This window comes from Sparus aurata, chromosome 3, assembly GCF_900880675.1.
Source record: "Sparus aurata chromosome 3, fSpaAur1.1, whole genome shotgun sequence".
NCBI lineage: Eukaryota > Metazoa > Chordata > Actinopteri > Spariformes > Sparidae > Sparus > Sparus aurata.
Window position 1 is genome coordinate 9,919,254 of NC_044189.1, and position 25,958 is coordinate 9,945,211.

General features: G+C 44.3%; 1 protein-coding gene across 2 annotated transcripts in view; it reads left to right on the top strand.

The window, feature by feature from the left end:
• The window catches only part of samd12 (sterile alpha motif domain containing 12), a 117,932-nt gene extending 95,392 nt beyond the window's left edge, over nucleotides 1-22,540 (top strand). For both annotated transcript variants that reach the window (XM_030412598.1, XM_030412596.1), the window contains exon 5: nucleotides 17,628-22,540. In XM_030412598.1, the coding sequence (XP_030268458.1) occupies nucleotides 17,628-17,659 (32 nt within the window). In that variant the 3' untranslated portion in view covers nucleotides 17,660-22,540. The remainder of the gene's footprint in view (nucleotides 1-17,627) is intronic.
• Nucleotides 22,541-25,958: the final 3,418 nt, after the last annotated feature.

The window sequence follows — 25,958 nt, forward strand, 5'->3', positions numbered from 1 at the left end:
TCCTCCTCTCTCTCCTTGGCAAACAGTTAGCGCAGTATTCGGGGGCCCATAGCAGGTGTTCTCCTGCGTGGTTGGAAGGGCTTATACCTGACATTTCACTACAATAACATTTCGCAGCCAAGATGAGGTGAAACTATTTTAGGGCGATGTTGCTTATCTCGCCTTCTAAAGGCGGCGGGATAAAAGAAAGGATGGATTGTGGATATCAGCTGCAAAGAAACACCACCTAATTGTTCACTTTGCTCGCCAGGGAAAAAAAAAAAATCTGATGCCTCCCGCGGCGCTGCAGGGGTCACTCCTATCCCCAGCGCTTCCTGTGGCACTTTGTTCCTACCCTCCCCAATTGGCCGGGACGGATGTAGGAGGCGACGGCGCCATCCAGTAACATGGCAGATGTCTCTCACTGTGCGATTACTCAGTGTCGAGTGGGCGGTGTAAACAGGTGACACGTTTATTTGCGGGGCGTGCGCGAAAAAGAAGGCTTCGGCTATTAGTCATCATTTGTGCAAAATGTTCCCCTCTCTTCGCTTTCGCTTCCCGAGGAGACCGGTTCCTGGTTTTAAAAAAATAAATAAATAAATTGTTGCCACACATTTGCATTCGAGTGCTTTGGCATCCGGCGTTTTTTTTTTTTCCTCCTACACCAGCAGACTGCACCGCACAACTTGACTGCAGTTATCTGCTGAAGCCTTACTGTAGCGTGGAGGACGGATGAATATAATAACCGTCTCACTCACTCCACGCAGGAAGAATCAGGCAGCAGCACTCGAGTCCAGCCTGTGTGTAGTGTACTCATGTAACACTTACTACAGTAATCTGTTCTACTACGCTTCTGCTTTTTGTCTGTAGAGGAAAAACTTAAAGGAAGAAAAAAACCATGGTAACCCCATTTAAAAGGGAATCGGTGCATATTTAATAGGTCAAATGTGGTTTTTAGCTCTTTACTGCAACTCTTATTGTACTGAACTGCTCCATCAGCGTTGCATGCATGAGATTATTGAGCTGTCTGACACATGTTAGTATTGGTGCAACTCAATCGCTGGAATAAACATTGGCAATGTGCGATTATGTAAACCATAAATATGTTGAAACTTTGCATTTCTTAGGTTTCTTTTTCTATTTCATGTTCAAGACAGCGCTGGGCTTATGATCTTGTTAGGTCAGGCCACAAAAAACACTTCATCAGAGTTCGGAGAAGATTCTGTTTTGGCATAAAATACCTGCTTTGGTTGCCACGAACAAGGCTGGAGATGTTCCAAGGTCTCAGCAAAAAATAAATAAATAAAAAATAACACCTGTTTCTCTCACCACAAGCTCAGATTGATGTCGCCCCAAGGTCCCTTTCATTTCATTTAACCATTGTTTGTTCAGCTGAAAATTTGACAGAGCATTACAGCAATGCCCTGAATGTGCGTTCATACAGGCTAGAAAGGAAACAGATATGGTCACACAAACACGGTGATAACGACTAAGACGCGATCAAGCCACAGTAAGAGCAAACATGTCTGGAGTAACGGCTGCCAAGAGTACCGGCTTACTCCACCACCGTCCTCTCCTCCTGCTGAATTTTTTACTTTTTACATGATTGCAGGTTCAATATCTTCATGTTCTCTTGTTGGTTGGCTGTTATTCTAACCAGGGGCAACAGCAGGCTCGTGTTAGGGCCTAAAGATCATTTCCCTGACCTTCCCTGTAGGTCCAGGTCTGATCCTCTGCTCAGCCTCAACGCATCACACACCCTGACATTCGAGGGAAAAGACGCAAACGAGGCATTAAGATTCAGCGGGGAAAATGAGCGTGCTTGATTTCGAGAGGCTCTCCCAATTCCAAAGTTCTTCAAGTGTCAGGCAATCCAAGCAGATCGCATCTCGAGTGTGTCAGATGTCTGAAAACAATCCACCGAATGGATGCTGCTGCAGCTCGCGTCGCTCGCCGACTGTGTGCCTAATGCGTCTCGCAAACAACGCCGATGTTTGCCAGCGGAGAGGTAGACACACTATCTGCTTCACATTAACCTCCCTCTGGGTTACCAATGCGTGTTGACCCAGATGTATTATAGAGCTACAGGTAGGCACAGGAGAGTGTGTCATCAAAGACACACGCGGCAGAGCGTCGCTATGCTGTCGCACAGTAGGGAACGCCGTTATCACACACGCACACACGTAAAGCTCTGGCTGGAGGGGCATGCTGGGACATGGCAGCCTGTTAGAGCGGCAGATACGGCACTATCGATGGCTAATGAATGTATATAGATCTCCTCCCCGGGGATCTACAGCACATATGATGATAAATATTCATCAGGCGGCTCCTCCGTTGCCTGCAGGTGCCCCCTCTGTGTCCACTGGGACCTACAGACCCTGACACCGCCATCGTATCCATTTACACGCGGCCCTCTCGACGCATACGCACCCGAATCTGTGTGCTGCTGCTAAGGTTAAGGTGTCTAGCTCAAGGGCGATGCGGCGTAGCGGTGGCAGGTGCGAAGCCTGCTGGGAATCCAGGAAGCCTCGTCATGTATTCAGACCCCCAGCTGGTAAATACACGCTTAATGCTACAGAGTCAGCAGGGGACGGGCGGCGCGCGCGGAATACACGATCGCTCCAGGCGGGTTTTGCGTTTGAAGTGCGGCGAGGGTGTAAGAGATTTTTCAGCGTCATCACACGAGGACTGTAACGCCGGCTGCCACTGTATGACAGATAAGCCTGCGCTCACAGTGAGGAGGGAAGAGTTGGCATTTTGCAACAACTTTTTCTTTTCTTTTTTTTCTCCAAATGTTACATAAATAAAATATTAAAAGATGGAAAGTTTGCTGGAGGCTGTATTGTTCAATACTTTTTTTCTTAGGCTGATTTCGTGGTCTCACACAGTGCGGTCAGTTCGCTGTCTGTCAACAGAAGCAGTTATAACAGCTTGTGTCGTGTCTAAAATTAATATTTAGAAATATGTATCATACTGTGCTATTGAGCAAAGGGTTGTTTAAAAGAAATCAATACCGTTATACCAAGAATAATTTTCTGGTATTAACATAAAATATATCCCAATATGTCAAAAATGCAACACTTTAGAATAACATAACAAAAATATAGTGAATTGAACTTTAGTTAATAATTATTTTACTGTAAAATTCTTTCTAAACCATCCATTAAGCAATTGCAATGGTTTAAAAACATCAGTGGTCCATCCAAATAATGTTTGATACAGTTCAGCTGCAACTAAATAAACAATTCTAGATTCATAAGCTCTAAAAGCAAAATAGTTGTATGGGATGAATTACATTTGTTTTCATTTACGTAAACTTTTAAATTATAAAATACAATTTTGTTGCTTTTTAATTTCACTTATTTTGATCATTTGGATAACTTGGAAGATCATTTTCAAAAGCAATAAATGAATAATAAAAAGTGTCACCTCATCACAGTATGATTTTACTGAAAGTCGGTGATAAATAATAATCAACTCTCTCCCTTATTTTCTTACCTTTACTGGTAAAAGTCTGATTTTGATGTTATTTGCTCGGAACAAAATTCTGTATTTAAAATACGACGCTGACGTTTTACCACTGTATAACCTTGTTACGGCAAATGTGACGGCAAACATCTTTATGAATTCGCTTTTTCAGCAGATGGAGCAACATAAGCTTTTATTTTGTGGTCGTTATTCTGGCCACCTGATTGGATATAATCTAGATTTTCCAGCTCGTTGTGTGTATAGCTGGCGCTCTCTCATAGATGCCTGAATTTCTTTCTTTTTTTTTTCAAAACAGTGTGCTGAAAGACTCTAAAACGCTCCCTCTAACCAAAGGGAACTGCGGCGTCAGACAATAATTATCTGTGGGTTTGTCACTACAAACAGCCCCTCTCACATTACACATCCTCATTTTTCATTGTTTATATAACACGTATTGATTGGTTTGCGGCTTTAAGGGCAAAAGCATTTTTTCCTGGATTCAGCATTTTGTGCTGACATTCAGCAATCGTACTTGGGGAAACTTTACAAGAGAGCCCAATTACTCATCCCCCCCCCCCCCCCAACACCGACAATAGACGACATGTCTTGGGGCACTGCAGCCGCAAAAACATCGTGTCTATTGAGTTGGGGAAATAATGCTGCCCTTATTTGCCTGGAGATACTCACTCTACTGCAGTTACTATGCTGTTGCTATCATTATCTGTGTTGCACACTCCTCCCACACCAATTGGATGCAACAAGTTTGCTCCTGCGTCTCTGGGTGCTGTTCAAATGCTTTGTGGGGAATCAATGGAGGAGGCAGATGAAACGGTTTCATCACGGATGCCAAGTCTATCCGAGGCAAAAAGCTCTCCCATAAACCACAACGAGAGTTTTAACATCCAAATCAGTTTTTATCTCTTTCAAATGATCAAATGTACCTTCATCTCGAGAAGAGTCGAGCGTACACACAAATATTTACCTCACAGAGCGACTCACCTTCACGAGGTCCTCGGATTTCTTGCTTTGCAGATGTAAATAATCTTTAGGCGGCAGGATTGTGGAAATTCTCAACACGTTTCTGCATTGTTTCGTGTAACAAGTGTCTCATCATCGTGCATTTTAATGGCTCGAGCACAGGCGAGGATAAATTAAGGTGTGCCTACATTCGCACAAGAACACACAAAACATTTGCAATCAATCTCAAAGAAGGCGATGTTTCTCACAACACCCACGTGGCAAACACACACTCCGAAAGCCGTGCCCGAGGACATGCACATACCGCGTGCATACACGGCAGCACTTCCACGCTCAAACCCACAAACGCTTGAACAAGTGTGACGAGCTTAACTGCACTGGCGGAACCAATTGTTTATTGAATTGACTTCTTATTTAATTACCAGAGAGGGAAATTAGCTTAAAGTTGAAATCCCAGAGCCACTCATGGGGAATTAAAAGTGTTTTCCGAAAGTTTTCAGCGGAGAGGAAAATGAAATTCTGTCGCCGTGATGAAACCCAAGTTTTCTCTTCTTGTGCGTACAGAGTGTCAGCTCAGATATAACTCAGACATCACTTCTATGGCGCGTCTCTTGAATTGAGAGGAGCGTTTATTGTCAATAACGCATCTGAAATGCTGAAGCTGCTTCTCCGAGACGTCGCCGAGTGAAAGAGGATCGTGATGCCATCAGTGGCAAACGGTGCCTTCAGGGACGGAACGGATGTGTGAGTCAGATTAAATGGAAATTGAGGAAAAAACACAAAGACGACGTTGTGGGTTTTTTTGGGGGTTTTTTTTCTCTCCCAGCAGTTTGCTTATGATAATGCCACACGAGCTACTTAATTGTTTCATAAAAGCGGCACGGAGTTCGCATCTGTAAAGGTTTGCAAACACGTTCAATAAAAAATGGTTAAACTGCAAAATACGTTGGTGATTTTTCACTGTCGCCTCGAAACAGCCCAAATTAGATTGTTTTCAGACTTTTTGTCTACCGGCACAATGAATCCAAAACAGCTTCATTAGTCTAAAATGAGTTATTCAGTTCAATGCCCACCCTCATTGCCAGCCCTCCTTGTTCTCCAGCTTATAGGTTTTATTAGATTCTTCCTGGAGGTATTTTTTTAAATCCTCTTCTTTGGCTTTTCTGCCACCATAGAGAGCCGAAGTTAACCCCCCCCCCCCCCCATGAGATCATGGACCACCATGAGATCATATTTCAGAAAAAAAATACGTATGACGGCGAATGGAGAGAGACATATAGTACTTTGACTCTGCTTAAATTGGGCCACGGGCTACACATATGGTGCTAGTGAATTTAAAAAGATATTTCTGCGAGTCAATAAGTCACAGTTTATAATGAAACTAATGAAATATAAGACTGTGGACAGCCAGCAGTTGTGTTTGTGGCATCGTCCTTTTGAACGGTCACCAGAACCCGAAACTTAAAACCTTGTAGAGCTTGAGGAACAGCGTTAGATCTAAATGACTGGACGGTTTAAACAGCACATCACTTTTTTTGGGCCAAACATATCACATAGTGACTCCAGGAAGCATCCTTGTTCCCCCCCGCCGCTAACTTTGTGACAGATGATCTCAAGAGTTATGGACAGAAAGGGCGACATGCAGTGCCGCCCTCTCACCACAGAACTGCTCACAGTTGGCAGAGGAGCGGAAACCCGATACAGAGAAATAAGATCCCATTACTATGCTTCGCGAAGGGGGAAGTAAGAGTTGTCAGTGTTTGTGAGCCATGGCGCCATGTGAGGTCATCATTATTCACCGGCAGCTCTCGGTGGGGTTGCTGCTGTGAGAGACACAGAAAAGTATGACGGACGGAAAAAGAGGAAAGCGCTGAGTGGAAAACATTGCAACGCTTTTCTATATTGTGAAGCCCCACTTCCCCCTGCACCCGCCGCCTAACATCGCCGCTGTCCTCCCTACTGTCGAGTCATCACATTTCCCGCGGAAAATGAGATTCGCTGTGCCATGAAGACGGATGATCCCCTTTAACCTCAGCTACTGAAGCACTCGCTTCCAAAATAGCAACCGGGCCTTTTTGTCTGTGCTCTTTTTTTTGAAGGCCTCTCATATCTTATGTTTAAGTGCTGTTGACTTTGAACATGCCCCTGTTCCAGTCTTGATAGTCCGTCGTATCAGCTGAGCGACTTAAGGGGGATCTTTTCCCTTCAAGTGTGCTCAAAGTACACTCAACAAGCACATCCCAAGGGCAAATTGAATAGCACCGCGCTAATAGACTTGCTTTCTTCACTTGAGCTGTACATCATTGGCTCTAGAGCTGGTCCGATAATCTGGAGTGGTGCGGTAACGCTACTTCTGTGGTAACGTTGAGGATTTCAAAGTGACTGAACGTCTTACGCTTAACATATACCGTGATATAAAAAAAAAAAAGAAAACAGGGGCCAAATCTATAAAAGTTGCAAACTCTATTACTCACATGTGCAGGTGTTTATGAACATTGAATGTGCTCACAGGATTTATAATGTAACTTTTCTTTGTCCTTAATTATTTACTTGTTATATTTAAACTTGTGTTTTTGCTTGTTTTTTTTATTGAGAATGTTGTCATGGGGATGGGAGGGATGATGTTTATACAAAATGACCTAAAAGAAGGTGCAAACCTTACATGTACTTCAAGCCATTTCTACAATGAGCCTGTGAGGTTAAGGCTCCCAAAACTACTGGGTTAGGTTTAGGTACAAGAACTATGTGGTTGGGTTTAGGCACCAGATCTACTTGGGTCGGTTTAGGCTCCCAGAACTACGTGGTTAGGTTCAGGCACCAGGACTACTTGGTTAGATTTAGGCTCCCAAACGACTGGGTTAGGTTTAGACACTAGAACTACTTGGTTAGGTTAAGGATAGCATACGGGTTAGGGTTAACTCCTTTGCTTTTAAACAAGGTTTAGGCATCAATACTACTAAGTGAGGTGTAGGAAAAGATCATGCTTTAGGTTCAAATGTCTACCATAACAAGACAAGTCATGTAAGTCCTAACCCTAACCCCTAACCCTAAATTTAATGTAAGTAATTTAAGTACTGCCATTTACATAGGTTGACTTGACATAACATTAAAGCTCCTGTTTGTAAGATGGTAAAGCTGACGCTTTGGGTTTCCCAACTCGTCAGATACTGACGCTTTAGGATTGTGGGTCGGGTCGTCCACTGTCTGAAAGCGTCAGTATCTGACGAGTTGGGAAACCCAAAGCGTCAGCTTTACCATCTTACAAACAGGAGCTTTAAAACAAATCACTGTTCCCACTTGGTAAATATCAGAACGTGAACCCTGCTCTCCGGTGGGAGACTTAGACGTGTCGAGCCACTGGCTGCCTTCTTTGAGGGGTTGGGAGGGAGAACCGGGCCGGTCATGCACGCATCCGTGGGCAAACTGTTCCGAGTGAGTCACGCAAGAAAAGTATTTTTTAATATACCTGTGCTAGAATAAGAAGTGATGAGTCCCGCTGAGCCTGAGCCAGTTTCACATTCATATTCACAGGAGAACCACGAATACAAACCGGTCTATAAATACGGCGGACAGGAACGGGTGCGTATTTCTGTCTTTGCGCTTTTTATTTCTAGGGTTGCGAACGCACAGATTTTCATGCATCTGCCGGCAGATTAGGGTGACCGGATTATCGCTCTGAGGAGATTGCTATCCTGACAACATCTTGCTCTTTTTCTTTTCATTATTCGCTGTCTGCGCAAACTTTAACCCCAAGAAAACATCAGCCACATCGTGATAGGATATGTTAGGATAAGTGTCGTTGTGGACTGTCGGGCTGAGTCAGAGGATACCAGAGGTTCACGTAACCAATTCAACCCGCGCAAATGAGATTATGACAGGAGTAAGAACCAGCTGCCAGGTTTGTGCAGCTAAACATAGCCGCTTGTTTATTTGTGATTTGTCTTTTCTTGGGAGAGAGAGAGAGAGAGAGAGAGAGAGAGAAAGAGAGAAAGGGAGAAGTTTCTTAGGGAGTGGGAGATTAAGAGAAAGAGATACCACAGAGGAAGAGAATATCACAGCTAGAATATAGTGAGAAGAGGGAGGGAAGGAGAGAGGACGAATCTCATAAAAAAAGGAAAAAAAAAACTATTCTCCGGGAACACAATGCTGGATGGCGTGCTCCAGCTAAATAAATTATCACGGGGGCTATTTTTAAGCTGAAGTGTAAATGCAGTAATCCTTGGAGCAGGAGCCGCGAAGAGCCAGCACACAGCAGCCACATCAGGGAATACAGCTCTGCCTTTATCTTCCCCTCTCCTCCCCTCCCCGCCCCGGCCTCTCTTCCTCCTCGCACATCCTCCACTCCCCGACATCTCTCTGTATTTTTTCCTCGCTTTATCCGTTTCGAGTTCGTTCAATTCTCTCTTTCTTTTCTCCCCCCCTCCCTTCGCCTTTCATATGGTAAAAGCCTCCCTTTCTGTGTCAGAGTGTTTTGCTTATCACTGAGCCCTCTGCGGGGACTCCGTCGAGTTTTCCATTGTAATAAACAATAACAGGCCCTTTGAACGAGACAGGGAGGGGAAACATGAAAGTGGCACGCAAAAAGAAGCGGCAGTCGGAGGATATTAGGCCACAGTGGGTCATTCTGCGACTCGTGTACGAATCTGTTTTTTTTTCGCAGCGGATGTGTAATGTTTAGGGCCTTGCGTTTTTTTTTTTTCCATACTTCTGGTTCCCTGTGGGAGAATGTTGTCAGTTCCAGGGAAAAGTTTTCTCTGTGAAGCCCATTGTTGCCTTGGCAGTGTTGTGCTGTTCTGGTATGGGAGAGAAGACCCTCCTCCGCCGCCGTTTAATAGCACATAATGGGATGTCGTAAATCACCGCCGCGGGCTGAGGTTTCACAAGGTTAATGATGGCGTGGCTCTCGACTGTGTCCCACTGCTCAGGTGGCAGCGTCAGCGGGGACCGGAGAGCTTGGGGTAGTTCATAGTTTTCTCATCAGCCGTGTCCACGTGTCTTTACCTCCGTCTGTTCAGACCTGGTGCGTCCTGAGCGATCCGATCAGAGGTGCCGAAGTACAGCCGTTAATCCGCCCTCAAGACACAATGAGGACGCATTTTAGATCCGATCGCTCAGACCGGACTTAAGCGTATGCGCACGTGTCCTGGGCCACACCGAAGGACCCTCCTACTGGTCCGACGTCCTCTGCCAAACAAGAAGAAGCAGAAGACGCCGCAGCAACATTCAGAATGGATTACACGCTGTCTGATTTCTGCGTGTATCACTGCAATGTAAATTACAGGTTTGGGCTCTCTGATGTTCGCAAGCAGAAGTCTGTGATATCATCGCCGGGATATCCGCAGACTTCCTGAGAAAGATGCGTCATTTCGAGGGTTGTTGAGTGAAGAGGAACTTGTGTTCTGCAAATTCTGAATCATCCGTCCCTTCTTGTAATTCCCTCATTGAATGCAAAAGAGAAGTTGTTCATTTCCATGTAAAAAGGTGTCGGGGCAGTGCCAGCCGGCCTGCCTTTTGAGTTTAAAGTGCATCCAGCACAGCACATGTTTATATACAATACATTTATGGAAAAAGACGCCATGTTATTAATGAGAAATGTGTCACATTTGACAAAAATTCAGCTGTAACCAATATACGCAACTACTTTGTCAAATCCCCAGACTCCCTTAAAAAACCTCTCGATTTTGCGTAAGTTTGAGCAAGAATAAACTTCATAAACTGACTGTCAGCTACTCCTTGTAATATATTGTGATGAAACACTCTGACCTCTGCCACGTTTTCACACCAGTCGCCGCCACAGATGTTACTTAAGCCCAGGGCGAGTCTTCGTGGCATCACAGCGAAAACCAGCGGCGCTGCGCTTCCTTGTTTCGACACCATGCATCATCTTAAAGCACGTATCTGTCAAATCTCCACAGGTATACCATGCGTTTTACCCGCTGCAACGCGCACACAAATATAAATACATGTAGACATCAGCATGCATGCACTGGAATAAACGAGGGGCTTGTCTTTACTGTTCCACTTCTTTTTTTTTGCCCCTTTGCATTGATATCTTTAAGCCCCGAAGGCCATGACAGCTCCATGTCAGGAGAGATATCCTGCATGATAGAGCAGCGCAGTAAAAGAAACGGTACCAAGCTCGGTTTGACAGTCCCCCCTGCTGAGCAAGTAAAGGAAGCATGGAGGCGAGGTTTGTGTATATATGTGTGTGTCTGTGGTGGCAGGTGGCGCTGGTAAAAAATAAAAAATAAAAAATCACAATAACAAACAAATCTAAGTCGACACAAGTTAGAATACCAAAAATACGAGCACTTTGAGAAAACCACCGTTCCGCTGTCTCTCGCTCTGCATAAAATAGACTTATTTACTTAACCTCACTGGGGTTTTCGCTGATGAGGAGCGCCGCTTTAAAGAGATAGATGGAGAGGGAGGGGGGAAACTTCCCGTCAGTTGTTTATGTTGTCGAAAATCAGGGCAGGGAAGAAGAAGCAGGCGTGCTCGCTTGGAGTCGCAGAATAAGATGACCTATTTTGAACACACACTGGGAGACAAGGCTCTGCAAACCTTATCTGAGCGGCGCAGAGGCTCAACGCTCTACATACATCGGCGCGAGCACATGTTCAGTATGTGTGAGTCTACTGTGTGTCACTTTCAACAACTACGGATTGTGCCCGACACCTTTTTAGTCCGACGGACAGCGGCCTTCATGATGTAATCGGTACAAATTCCGCGTTAACGTGGTTAAAAACAACTGCATCTTTGTTGTGTATTGAACCCAGAACAATCCACAAGTTCAGTCAAGGTTATGGTGTATTTAATTTGGCCACCTGTTGCTGAAACTTCAAGGATGAGGTGGGGAAGGAGGTCCTTGAACGCAGCTTAATGCACCGCGAATAGAGGTAAAACATGTAGTTTAGCTAGCAGTCAACAAAACACCTATCTGTGTGTTTACATTCAGTTCAGTAACTGAACTCAGCACTCACCAGAGACTCTGGTTCTCCCTTCTTTTCGACTCTCCTCTCTAAAACGTCATGTTCCCAAAGTTAAGTGGATTTCCCTTCTAGCCTCAGTCAGCGGTCAACATTACAGAACATAAACACCCAACAAAAGGGGGTCACCTCCGAGGAACCACTGCTGCAGTCGGGTTGATAAACAGGAGTGAAGATAAACCTACTTTTTAATCCCAAAAATTGGATTGTTTATCAGAGCAGAATCTGATCGTGGGTGTTTATTCCTCCAGAAAGTCTCTATTTTTTTTTTTTTTTTTTCCCCTTGCAGCATAAATTACATATTGTGCATTTAAAGCAACACCTTGATGAGGGGTTGCTTTAAATGCACTGGGCCTGAATTCCTCGCCTCCCGGCAGTTTAAACCATTGGTGTGAATTGTAAAAACCAACGCTCCCTCAGTGCCCGGAGCTCCCAGACCGGTTTCAACAAAGTCAGCTAACAGCACCGCTAACTGTTATGGTTTGCGGGAGGTAGCCGTTACTTTAGTAAATGAAGCTGTGTGTCTATCAGGAAATTCCATAAAACACACAGAGGTGAGGTGCAGCAGCCAGACGTTATCAAAGGGGAAAACCTGAACCAAATCTGATCCAGTAGCGGTGGTTTGTGACGTTGTGCCAAAAAACGTTGTGGCCCGCTTACATGGTGGAAGAGCAGAGCGAGAATGACTGTTAGTATTCTTCTTTTTCAGTGTACCATCAAAATGACGCTGAAGATGCAAATTTCACGTCAAAAAGTTTCCCAGTGTTTCCTTTATGTGAATCACTTTTGTTTAACGTACTTTCATATGAGTGTGAGTCATACAGAAAAATAAACATGCATTGACATGTAAAGGCTAACCTTCAACAACCAAAGTAATCATTATCAAGTGACTCGCGGGTCACTAATGTCATGTTATAAGTGTTGTATTAATGTTGTTATTCATTCCTTTAATGCAGTTTTACTTGTATTGATTCGTACGCTACTTACTTTTGACCTTGGCTGCCTTTGCGTCCTCAAATCCATGCCACTATCTCTGTATCCATGTTGAATCATTTCATACCTCACAATTTATGCCAGTGGCGATATTCGATGCAGGAAATAGAAAAGTCCTTAAAGGTTTGATCCAAAGGGAAAGATCTTCATAGACTGATTTATTTATTTATTTGTTTTTAATGCGTAAACACAAACACACTCTCTTTCTTTTCGTTGTGGAATGAACAAAATAAACAAACGGACCTTGACGGACAAGATTTTCCTAGTGTTTTACTTTGTTTACATGTGGCGGACCCTGCCACCTTTCTAGCTTCAGAACAGTGCTCTGGGAACCTTATTTTCCTCTGCAAACAGCTTGTTTATTCAGTTATGGACAAAATAAATATGTGTATGTATTTTTATCATTACCTCATTAATGTTGTTAATATTAAAGGGGCACAATTTACTTTTGGAAAACTTTTAACTCAGAATCTTAATATATACATGTATACAAGTTTATACATGTAAATATCTAGAATATACAGAATTTTTCCAATTAAAAAATAAACAAGCTGTTCAAAGAGGAAAACACGGTCCCCAGACAGCTAGAGTTTGAGGCTAGACAGGTGGCAGGGTCCGCCACATATAAACAAAGTAAAAGAGTATTGAAATTGTGTTTTGTGTTCAAAAACCTTTTGAAAAACTCTGTTGGTTAAAATGCTTTCCCGATAAAACTACATGTTGCACCTTTAAGAACACATTGAATAGATTACATTAGCAATAAAATGTATCAAATGTACTATTTTAAAAGGTCATCACACTGCGACTAGCATGTTGGTTAGGGTCTTTCATGTACAACCAGAAACATGTAGCGTATCGCCAGTCTTATCCTTTAAAAGCTACATCTGAAGGTTTCGGTCAGCCAGCCCTGTCAGGGACACCCCCACCAGGTAAAGCCCGGATCCAGCCTATATTAGAGATACTTCAAAGCTGGATGGACGGAATCAGTGCAAATTAGTCTTGGTGCACGTTTCTTCTTTACTACGAGACGTGGCGCACAGCAGAGAGGGAGGTATATGTGGCTGCACGCTGAGGTGTGCTCGGTTTAAACAAGCGAGACAGGTCTGATTACAAATGCATGGGCGAGAGCCATGAACAGAGGGGTGGTTGGGTGGGGGGGATATGGAGACAGGATTGAAGCATGGCAGGGAAGAGGGAGATTTTGATGATCCAGACATTTTACTACCTGTCTCTGAGAAAGCCGCTCATCTGTTAATGCCCGGCGAATCGCATTCATCACTCGTACCGTCGGCACAGGAGAGCGAGCTGGAGCGTTATTGTGCGCGTGGGTGTGATGTGCGCGCATTCATGTGCGATACGCGTGAGACCGAATCCACGTGTGAATTACACTGCGGAACAGTGCATTAATAATAGATCAACTCTCCCTTTGTTTGCGACGTAAGCGTGATGAGTGGGGCTTTGTAATTGGTTAGTTTAATAACTGGAGACAAACCGACTGCTCTGCGCCCCTCATTCACACACACACACACACACACACACAATTACACACCACTAAAACACTGGAAATTGTAATTCTCTGTCAGACGCCGCAGCACACACACACACACACACACTTGCACACTCATGTCAGTGAGGCATTCGCACACTGGTCTGTTTAATTTTGGTTTGGCAGATTACAGTAATTACGCTAAAGAAAAGATTTTTCCCGAGTAATTTGCCCTTTTTTCCCGTCCTTGAAGACTGAGACGTCGCCCGCTGAAGGATGATCACACTCCTTCTTTTTTCCCTTTTCCTATTTTTTTTTTCTCACTCTGCTCACTTAACTGTTCAACCAGATTGGAAAATATGTTCGCATAAAGGGTTGCAAAGGCAGCCGGAGGTTTTTATTGTTCCGCGTTGTTTTATGGCAATAATAATCTCCTTGATCGTCCCAAAAATGTTTTCCCTATCGATGTAACCACAGCCATAACGGTAAACTACCCCAGTGTTATGTGCGTTTGTGCGTTTATGTATATGTGTGTGTGTGAAGTGTAGTGACACGAACATAAATTGAAAAAACAGAGTATGTCATTGAACTGCACCTCTGGGGCCCCCACGCTCTCCTTTCTCTGCCACCTCAGAATAATGTGTGTACATGCATGTGCAAGTGTGTGATGGAGAGAGAGCCACTGTAAACTACCCATGAAATTAAAAAACTCGGAACAGAGTTTCCTGCGTTACCGTGTCGGCGTGCAAGTGTGGCTGCGTGTTCAAACTATCCTTGAAATGAAGACGTCGGCCAGGAAGATGTTTCCAGAGGGTGTGTGCACATGTGTACTGTGTGTGTGTGTATATGTGGAGATGGGTATCAGAGCTCTGAGTGTTCTCACCATTGTCGACGACAGAGAAGAGAAGAGGAGTGGGGGGGTTTGGTTTGAAGAATCTTTCGAACATGCTGACAGCTTGTCAAGGCCCTCCTACGACTGTAATGAATTTCAGTCCTTTTGTGGTGTGTGGTCCCGCTGCACTGATAAGCCCTGGCACTAATACAGTTAACATGGTGTGTGTGTGTGTGTGTGTGTGTGTGTGTGTGTGGGCTGACATGGTGTTTACATGCTTCTCAGCAGAAATAGCTTGATGTATTGCCGTGTTTGCCAATAATGATGATGAATATTATGCGGTTGAATTTGCATGGCTGTACGTCTGTGTGTGTGTGTGTGTGTGTGTGTGTGTGTGTGTGTGTGTGTGTGTGTAATGACAGCCGAGCCAAGGTGGAATGTGACTAATGACATTATTTAATGTACTGTACTTCAGTGCAATTTGGAGGTATATGACTGTTCCATTTTTATGCTGCTGTATACTTCTATTCAAGCAAGGTTGAGAGGGAAAATCTTTTTTTAATTTAAATACATATTAGAGCACTGATTGGCCGTCAGTCGTCAGGCTCTGAGCCCTGTATCATCGTAGCATTGTGATTTAAAAGACATAAGACAAGAGGTGCTGTGTAGGAGAGAAAATGAAAAGAAGTGTGTTCCTGTTTATTTCGCTAACGCTATGTCTCTGTGTCCTGTTCATTATTTTCCATGAGACCTTATTCATATGGCGGCCATTTTCCTCTGAGTTGGGACGATCAAGCGAAAGCTCAACAGCAACAAACACTTGATAGTCGAAATCCGGATGATAAACCAACACATTTGATAACCTGTAAGCTTCCATTAGATAACAGCTAATGGTAGCCTTCAGTCTCTTCCTAGCTGACGTTACTGTTTTGTGGTGCGGCACGATATCGTAGGAAAGTAGCTGAATGCTAGCATAGTGGTGAAATTGTAACCTGGAACACAGCAGCATGGCTTCATCCCACCATTCGAGCTTCCTACCCTGTAGTATGACGTGAGAGGAAAATGGCCGCCGTGTAAACACGCCCAGTTGGGTGTTTCTCTTCACTGTACCGTTAATGTTGTTTGGCACTTAGCTTCCTCTTTATAGCTAGCCGGCTAGCCTTGTTTTAAACTTCTGAGACTGATCACAGCTAAGTTACAGACATGTGGTGTGAAAACAAAGACCTTCTAAAACCTGTCATGGGGATGTTTGTCTACGATGACGGGAGACAGTTTTGTAAACTAGGTGAAAACACGACGCCAGAGCAAAAGTGGGCGTCAACAGTGATTGCACTGAGTAGTACAAAGAGCATGAGACAGGGCAGTAAACCCGCCTGAACAATGTGTCAATCATCATATGCCACTTCGGTAGACATATCACAATCCTATTACATTTACCTGAAAGCTGAAACATACATTTTTGTCTAAGTATTCATATGTATGTATTCATGATTGTATGTATGATTGTAAAAATAGAAGAGAGGAGGTAAAGATGGATGGATGGGTCAACAAAACATTGCACGAACAGCTCTGACTGCTGCGAGCTGGGATTTGTGGAAGCGAAGTGCACGAGCTGCAGAAATAAATACGAGGCTTCTCGCAGTGGGATTGTAGACGGCTCACCAGGTTGAGCAGCCATCCATCGATCGAGCTTTTGTCATCGCGGGATTTGCTTTTATTTTCCTCTACGAAGTGCACAAAAGAGGCAATTGTCATATTAGAAACTGAGTGAGGAGCCATGTTCAAATTACTCAAAAACGTAGCGAAAAAACGTTTACTTTTTACGCAGTGACCATTTTATAAGTGACTGTTCAACTGAGAAATGCTGTCTGGGAAAAAGGAATGAATACTTTGAATACTTTTGCCAAAGTGTAACGTACCAAAAGTGTATATGCAGACTTTTTCTTCCTACATTTATTTTTCAACTTTGGCCCCAAGTTTCAAAAACATGAACATGAATCCTGGGCTGTGAGTTGGCTGACTGCCCTCAGCCGAATGAGAAAAGACATGCAAAAATCAGAAATCTGTTTCCTGACACCGAGCTCTGCTTCCACACACACACACAGACATGATCACTTCCACACACACACACACACACACACACACACTCAAGCTGTTGTCATAGTCGGCACTGGCATGTATCTTTGTGCCTTGTCATCACATGCTCCGACTGAGCTCTAAATGTCACTTGTCTCTCTCCGCTTCATCTGCCTGACTCATCCTCCTTGTCTTCACTCTGCATTTGAAATGCCTCTCTATGTGTGTGTGTGTGTGTGTGTGTGTGTGTGTGCGTGCGTGTGTGACACCGACATGTGGTGGTGCTGTTTGATGGACACACTGCTGCTCTCCACCTCCCTTTTTGTACGGCGCCTGCAAGCACAATGACGCTCACTGCATTGATTTTTTTTTTGCCCGTGCCATTTTATAATTATGTCGCTCCTCTTCTTATTCGTCCTCCCCCTCTCACTCTCTTTTATCCTGTCTCTCTTATCTCTCCCCCCTCTCTTCTATTTTTCTAATTCCACCCCCCCCCCCCCCCCCCCGATCCATTTTTATGCCTCACTGTGCCCATGCTTGTTATCTCGGCCTTTTCTCCCTCTTTTTTTTTCCTCCCTGTTTGATCTCAACTTCTTAATTTCCTCTCTCATCTACGTCACTCCGCTTGGTTTCATTTTGCACTCCCCCCCACCCCGCCGTCTCCCAGCTCTTCCTGTGATGGTCGTCATTGTTTTTCTGCTCTCGTGTTTTATTTTTCTCATTCTTGCCATTTCCGATGTGCCTCAACCTCTTCCCCTTTTTTTTCCAACAGGAGTGTTCTCTTATTAACTTTTTCCAATCTTCTGTTCTTTTGTTTTGTCTGCAGCCTCTCTGGAGTGCACTCCGTCTTCACCGTAGCCGGACAGAGCAGGAAGGATGCGATCGCCCACCACCTTCGCCGACATCCACCAGGACTTCTTTGTCATCTCTCTGTCTCACACCTTCGGTCTCCGTCCTCCCCTCAAAAGACAGATCCAGAAACAAAGAAAAGAAAAACAAACTCATGCCTTCTTCTTTCCCAGCCACTCCTGAGACACTCCCGCGAGTTGTGACTCGCCGTCTCCAAACAATTCCTCACCGCTTCCTGGAATCTGACCAATAGTTTCCATCACAGCCGTCATTTCTGACCTTTACCGCCAAACTTCCACCGGAGCTCTCACGCTACAGCTCCCACATCCCTCTCCCTCGGAAAAGTCAAGCCCTTCTCACCATCATCATCATTTACCCAGAGTTGAAAACACTTGCTTGGCTGGGTCTCCTAAAAAGCATTTAAACGTGAAGATGATCTCTCTCTCTCTCTCTCTCTCTCTCTCTCTCTCTCGCCATTGCCTTGTGGTTTCCTGTGTGTGCGTGCTGATCTGCTCTTAGGGAACCCTCACCGTAAAGAGTGACACCTATAATCCACTTCTTGGTCCGTCTGTGGCATGTTAGCTCTTTCATCGTAGCCCTCAAATGTGTATTTTCCTCCCATGAGTGCTCTTGTGGTGCACTGAGACTTTCAGAAGTGGCAGCCTAATGACTGTCCACAAGACCACCACCACAGTGTACACTTCCTCTGCCCGTCTTCTTCCTCCTTATCTGCAGAAAGGCGACATTTTACACAACGACGTGTGTTCTGTGCTATTTCTCTCTCTCTCTCTCTCTCTCTCTCTCTCTCTCTCTCATTCTGTGCATAGATCCTGTAAATGGCAAAGTGTCCGCATCCCCCTCCCCACTCTTTTGCCCCCATCGCCATATTTCGGATCACTCTCTCAGGATAGACAGCGAGAGAGAGGACTTCACTGTCCTAACAGTTTGTCGGGGCATAAACACCCAAACCTGGCATCACATTAGGTACGGTTAAGTTGGCTGCCGCGGAAATGAACGACGTTGTTGCGAGGGAAAAAAAAGCAATCCGAGGGAGATGAAGCAGAACCTGAGAGAGAGGGAGAGAAGGGAAAAAAGGGGGGATGAACTGCATGAAGGAAATTCCCTCGGTGTCCCTTATAAAAGCTGCCAGTAAGGTAAACTGAAGCAAAGGGAAAGGGAGTGGCTGGAGTGTAAAAACAAGAAGAAGAAGAAGAAGAAAAGGAGCAGGAAAAAGCAAATGGCGAGAGACTCCGACCTGAAACTCTTCAACGCTAATGAGGAGAGAAAAAGAAAGAAAAAGAAATCACGGATAACAAAAGGAGAGAGCCTTTCCCTCCCCCCCTCTGTATCGCCGACTCTTTATTGCTCTGTCTGCTTTTAAACTATTTTTAGATGAGATGTATTGAAAATAGTGTAGAAGGGGAGATGTGCTGTGCGCAAAAAAAAAAAAAAAAGAAGCTCATCATGGAAAATGTCGTCTGTCAGCCTATTAGGGAAGATAACACTGTATTCTATTTATCTTCTGATGAGACAACTCCAATCTCTGTCAATGTGAATAATGGCCTCTCACTGTTGATATTATAGGTATTTTAAACTGCACTTCAAAAGCACATGTGTCCGTCACGAAAACAACTGCTGTAAACTCGGATTCATCGTCATCCCCTCCGCCACGTCTGTGAGTGTAAATACATTATTAAAAAAAAGACAAACCCTGTAGCCAGTATAATAACGACCTGTTACTATCAAGCCGCTGATTTTTCTGGAGTGATATTTATCAGAAGCTCGCATCCACGCCGGTGTAGCATGAGCTGTTGTCATGGTAACAACATCTTTTTTCCTCCCCTGGATGGGAGCTGTCAATCAGGTGGAGCATAAAGTAGCGGATCACGGGGGGGAAACAGGGGGTCAGCGTCGGCCCCTGAGAGCCATCACGTTTTAATGGGATTTCACTCGTACACAAGGGCCAGTCTGTGTCCAGCAATTCATTGTTTGGATAGCAGATGTAGCCTAATGCGGCAGAGACCTGTGAGCAGATTGAATAGTATTGATCAGTTCTTCAGGACATACAGTCGGTCCGGCGGGATTACAAAAGCCTCAAGGAGTGTGTGTCTGTGTGTGTGTGTGTTTGTGTGTGTGTGTGTGTGTGTGTGTGTGTGTGTGTGTGTGTTAGTGTGTGCTGACAGTCACATAGGGATGGAGTTGTTCGGGCTAAAACACAAGTGGCTATTTCACGGTCGGGTGCCGATGCCGTGTCCACGTCTTTCAGGGCCACAGGAGGGAGGAGAGGGTCTGGAGGGTCCGTTAAGTTTGGGATTTGTACATTCCCGGATTTCAGATTTGGGTGGGGAATTGGTACGTGGTCAGCGAAAGGTTGGTGAGTTTGTTAAATTTATGCAAACAAAGTTTAGCAGGACATCATTACCTATTTTCAATAATAACACAAGCTGATATTGATGATGATGGTGTTGTTATAAATATTTCATGCAACCTCTAATTGGCATTAAGGATGAAATTTGGCAATTTGGAGAAAACACTTGAAAATGCACTGAGATGAGAAGATTGATACTACTCTGGTATTAGCTTAGCTTAGCTTAGCATAAAGGCTGGAAACCAGGGGAAACAGCTAGCTCTCATCTGCACCTTTTAACTTTTGCAGTTTGTTTGTGTTCCTTTGCCGCCTGTCAAATTCTTGCTCAAAACCAATATGGTGCAGCATATCACCAAAGTAACGGCTAACTTCTGCTAACTGTTCCTGTCCTCGCTAGTTAGCCTAGTTAGCAATGCAGCTAGCGGTCTGGACTGGGCGCTCGGAGCACCAGGGGAGTGATTAAAAAAAATAAGCTTATTTGGTTACATGGTAAGATAAATAGTACTTTTATAATTGCCCATTTAATATAAAGCTCCAGTGAGCAGTCAGTTAGCTTAGCTTAGCACACACATCAGCTCTGTCTCATCAACTGTAAAACATGGATGGAGCTTCCACCTCTACAAAAGGAAGCAAGCGCGGAAGTGTCTTAAACTTGCATTCTTTCTAATGTCCAGCAGGAGGCAACTCCACTGGTTTCAACATGAAGTCCTATTTATGTAAGCTTATGAGAAAATGACCCTACGTCTCACATGATTTAATACATCAATAAACAGTTTCCTAATGAGATTATGGTCTCAGTCTTTAGTTTCAAGTCTTCTTTAATGCAACAATATGTTAATGTAGTAAATTATGGCCTCATTTAGAGTAAAATAGAAGATAAAGCAGGATGTGCTTTAGGGTGTGGCTATATCATGGCTGACAAGTTGCTACCACGTCATCCACGTCCAAATATGGTCACTTACTGCTCCAAAAAACCAGCATGGCAGCCGCTGTAATGCCAAACTCAAGTCTACAAACCAGTAGCAGGTGTACACCTGCTCTGTCCAAAGGTAACAACATCTGCCCACCGCCACAGCTAAAGCTGTACGGAAACTGACGAACAAATGAGATATGACATGTTCAATAGTGAGCTTTAGTGGTGCGGACAGGTGGGTTTGTTACCTTTTAGACGGAGCCGGGCTAACTGTTGCCCTCTGTGTCCAGCCTTTATGCTAGGTCAAGCTTCAAATTCAGCGGACAGGTAGAGATCTTCTCATCTTAGTCTCGGCATGACTGATAAAGAGCATACTTGTCAAAAATGTCAAGCTTTTTCTTTTTGTTTAAATCCTGCTCAGATATGGTCCGACGCATTAAGACGTGCACAAAAGAGCCTGACAAAAACTAACGACCGTGCATTTCCCAAAATCCGGAGGGAGAAGAAACACAAGGCCGACTTCTTGTGATCTCACAGTATATGAACCACTTGCATTGGATTTCATCATATTTTTGATTGCGGCCCTGTAAAGACAGTAGCGTCTGTATTCAAGCTAAATTGCAGGTCGGCACTCTGGTGTGCCTGTTAAAGGATTATTGACAGCGTTGCGTTCTCGTTCTCGTTCTCTCTAAGCCTCTTTAAAAATTTAAATGTTTGAAATTTCATGCAGACGGTCTAAAACTTTGGGTCAAGACCTACATTTCCATGCAGGCTATAAACTAACAAATGTAGCAGTGTGTTGTAGTGATCCATATCCCTGGCTGCAGCACTGTAATAACCCTCGGTGTAGGCAGTAAAATATTGATTCTTTATTGCTTCTCTCCAGAGTGTGTGCTCGCTCCTGGCTTGCAGTTGGGGGGTGGGGGGAGTGAGGGAATAGATTTTCCTCCAGGGGCATGAGGGAAACTTTCCACTGTATTTCTTACCCTGACATCCAGGTTTAACCAGCTCAAAGATCTGGCAACTCTTGCCAAGGTGTCCGAGGACTTGCCCGGACTGGCTGAGAGAACCTGTTAAGAGGTTTTGGCACACACTCGTACAGACACTGCTACACGGCGCACAGTTTCACAACGGCAGGCTGAACCCTGAACACAGCGTTATTGCACAAGAACTCTTCGCACATGCTGGCACGCAGGAAGAAATGCACACAAACCCCAGAAGAAAAAAAAAAAGACTTTCTCACACACACACACACACACACGTGGTGACACTATGTACACACACATTTCTCAACAAATTAACAGTAAACACAAGGCACAGCCGCTCACAGGTTTCTCATTAGTTATGCATAAACAAGTGTGGGAGCAAACATGCGAGCGACGCCTCAAAACACAACCTAAACAGGAGGCTACGAATGGGAGAGTTTAGTTTCTGCCGTTTTGACAGCATGTTCCGATTCTGTTCTCAGTGTTGTTTGTAACCAACAGGCATGCAGACCAAGTCTCTACTCCCAGTCTATCTACATATAAAGGTGCCTAACGATGGATATTAATGATGGTATTGATATCATGATGAGTATATATATAATAAACAGATTAATCTTCATGTATAATGTGTTCACTGTTTGTTCTTTTCGTCGCTGTGCACTGATGTGTGTATGTGTGTACATCTCCTCACACGCAGCAGATGTAGGATTTCACAAATAAACAGATGTGACAGATGTTGTGGTTGGAGAGGAGCGTCGCTGCAGTTTTTCGGGGTCAGGTCTCCTTCGGTTTTGCACACAGCAGCCCTCCGTCAGGGACCCCGGGCACCCTGCAGGAGACGCTGCAGATCACAGTTGCTCACACTTTTTGTGTGTTTGTGTATTCATGTAACGTGACACAGGCATAGTGAGCATTTACTGCTGTTCGTTTGCCACTTACACACAGAGAGCAGCAGCAGAAGTCATCTACACTTTTGTCCAAAGCAACGTACTGATGGTGGTGGAGGCCATGCAAGGTGCCGGCCAGCACATCAGGAGCAGTTTGGGGTTCAGTATCTTGCCTAAGGACACTTTGACACGCAGACCAGGGGAATGGAACCAGCAACCTTCCGATCACAAGACGCTGGCTCTACCCCTGAGCCACAGCCACCTGTTACCTGCCGATCTGTACCTCAGATTTAATTTCTGTGTATCAGGACTCACTAATGTTTCAACACTGAACTAAAACGAAGGTACGATTTTGAGATTGACATTATTAAAGGGCTTTATGCTATGATTTGTAAATAACTATTTAAATAATAATTTAAAGGGGCACTATTCAAACTCAGAATTTTTTAAAATTTAAATATGAATGAGATAATAACACAAACTCTGAAATATGTATTTTGTCCCTAAATGAATATAAGGTCCACAGAACACAGATTGAAGCTAGAAAAGTGGCAGGGTCCGCCACATGTTGTGTTGTCCTTTAAGGTCAGTTTGTTTATTTGGTTTATTCGGGTCATGAAAGCAAAGAGAGTTTGTTGAAAAGCAGTTTTTTTGAGGGGGGTTTTGCCTTTTTAAAGGAGTCGGGCTAGCTGTTTCCCCACGCATGCTAAGAAAAGATCCTGCTCACTTCAGCTTTCTAATGAAAGGACAGACGATGATTCTGGCATCAGGATTCTCATCTTACTCTGAGCAAGAAAGCAGATAAGTATTATAGATAGATAGATAGATAGATAGATAGATAGATGGAATTACTTTAATGATTATTACAACAAATTGTTGAAAAGTATCCTTTAATAATTAATAAATTAATACTTTAAAGATCTGTAACAAAAACTAGATATGCTATAGAGGCAGAAAGACACAGTTAAAGGTTCACGATGTAAGAATTGACGACCTGTTTAACTCATACTTAAAACAATATACATATATAGAAGATGATGATCGTGTTCTCTTTATGGCTTTAGCTACTTTTTAGCTTGTTAGCTCACTTAGCAGTGCAGCTAGTCAGAAAGTTGATCTTTACCCCGCTAGCACAGGACTTTTTCTTTACCACTGGGAGAAAGAGGTTAGCTGGTTAGCATACTAATATAAGTAGATAATCTACAATAGGTAGCACCTTTAACATAATATACAATACATATAAAACTTACTTACCTTTTCTACAGTTTTGACAGGACTTAGTCAACTACAAAAGTACATTATTTTGAAATTTAGGGGGAAATCTTGTTTGTTTCTCAAAGTCAAAGTTTCTGAATTCAGAGAAGCTCATATTGAGGTATCGCCGTTAATCCCACTACGAAAATCGATCTCCGGCTGAATTATAATCGATGCCTACAAACGCCACACATGCCATAGTACGTTCTGCTCCTACACGTGCTGCAGTGGCGAAGGGTGGGGTGAGGTAGCAGCAGCAGGAGGAGGAGGAGGAGGAGTCGTATAACAGGCGTGAGGGATGAAGAGAAAGAGAGATATGACAGAAAATCGCTAGCGCCACGGCCTGCCCCCCTCGTGAGACCTGCAACACAACACCCTCAGCACTCTAGGCTCGCGCCGCCTGCCCAGACCAGATCTCCACAGGTTTTTTGGGGGGGGTTTTTTGTACATGTCTGCGAAACTTCCCTCCACTCTTTCTCACCTTTGCCCCTCCTAAATCTTTTCTCTCACTCATCTCCTCTTTTAATAACCTTGTATTTTTTTTTGGTATTTGTCCCCTTCTTTTATCCCTCTTCTTCTTCTTCATCCCCTGGTTCTACCTCCCTCCTTTCCTATACCTACACGGCCCTCCCTCCTCTCCCGTGTCTCTGCATCATTCTCGGGCAGCTCCCGGCTCGCTGCGCATAACTCTCCCTGCATTCCCATCCTCCTCCTCCTCCTCCTCCTCCTCCTCCTCCTCCTCCTCCGTCACACACGTTCGCGTTGAGCATAGGCGGGCGGCCATATGAATTAAACATCTTAGACAGTGCACACATGCTGAACCCCCTTTGGAGTGTCAGGATGAGCACTGGTACTCAGATAAATACAGGGGGGGGGGCTCCGGCCACACACCGCGAGTGTTTGCCAGCGTTTGCTTGACACCGTATCACACAGGGTTATCACATCTGCTTTCCTTCATCTCTTATTGTCGTAGGAATGGAGCCTTTTTTTTACCAAAGAAAAAGTTTCCCTCGCTTTCTCACGCCCGCCTTGTCTCCTGCCTCCGTCTTATCTCTCCCCTTCTCTTATCTCGTTTGATTTCTCACTCCGTGTTGTTTTTTTCCAACCAGTGGTTTGTGTCAAAATTGTTTTTCCCGTGCCCCGCTGTTTTCTCCTCTCGCTTTCATTTCTTAAGCCCTTTATTTAACTTTTCTCCTCTCTCTCCTTTTTGATCTCTTTTTTACGCTTTTTGTCCTTCTTATTGTCTTTCATCTAAAACCCCCACCCTCTCCCCGCTCCATCCCTTTTTTCTCTCCCCGATCCTGTGGAAATGACTGATACGGAAACCTTTTTTTTCAAAAGCAATTGATGTCGCTTATTTTGGCAAAGGATCGTCCCGGATTTCAGAGGAGGCCCGCGTGCGCCGTTATCTCTCCACGCTGTATGTACATAGCGTTTCCTTACGCACATGTAAGTTGGCATCGGGAGAGTCCCCACTCGCCGGCCGAGGAGTTTAAGCCTCCTTATCAACCTTTCGCTCGGTGTTGATTCAGTGACATTCATCCGGTCGCAAACTCCCGGTCCCCCCCTGCTTTTCGGCCACTTTCGTTTTTATCTTGCCAGCTTTGCCACAACCAGTGTCAGCACTGCGAGGGGGATAATGCGCACTGCTGTTAGACTGATTTACTGTGGCAACCTTTCAAAGTTTAAGGGGTCTACTTCAGGTCAAATAAGAAGACTGCAAAAATCGAATCAATTGGACAACCGCAGTGTACACACAGAGCAGAGAGTAATGGGTCAGAAAACTGGCAAAGTTTCCCTCTGAAAGACCTTTGCATTCAGTTCAGCTTCTTCCGAAAGCTGCACGAATCGATATTTATATATAAATGCAGAGGGTCAGATCTGAAAAGTCTTCGCTCGG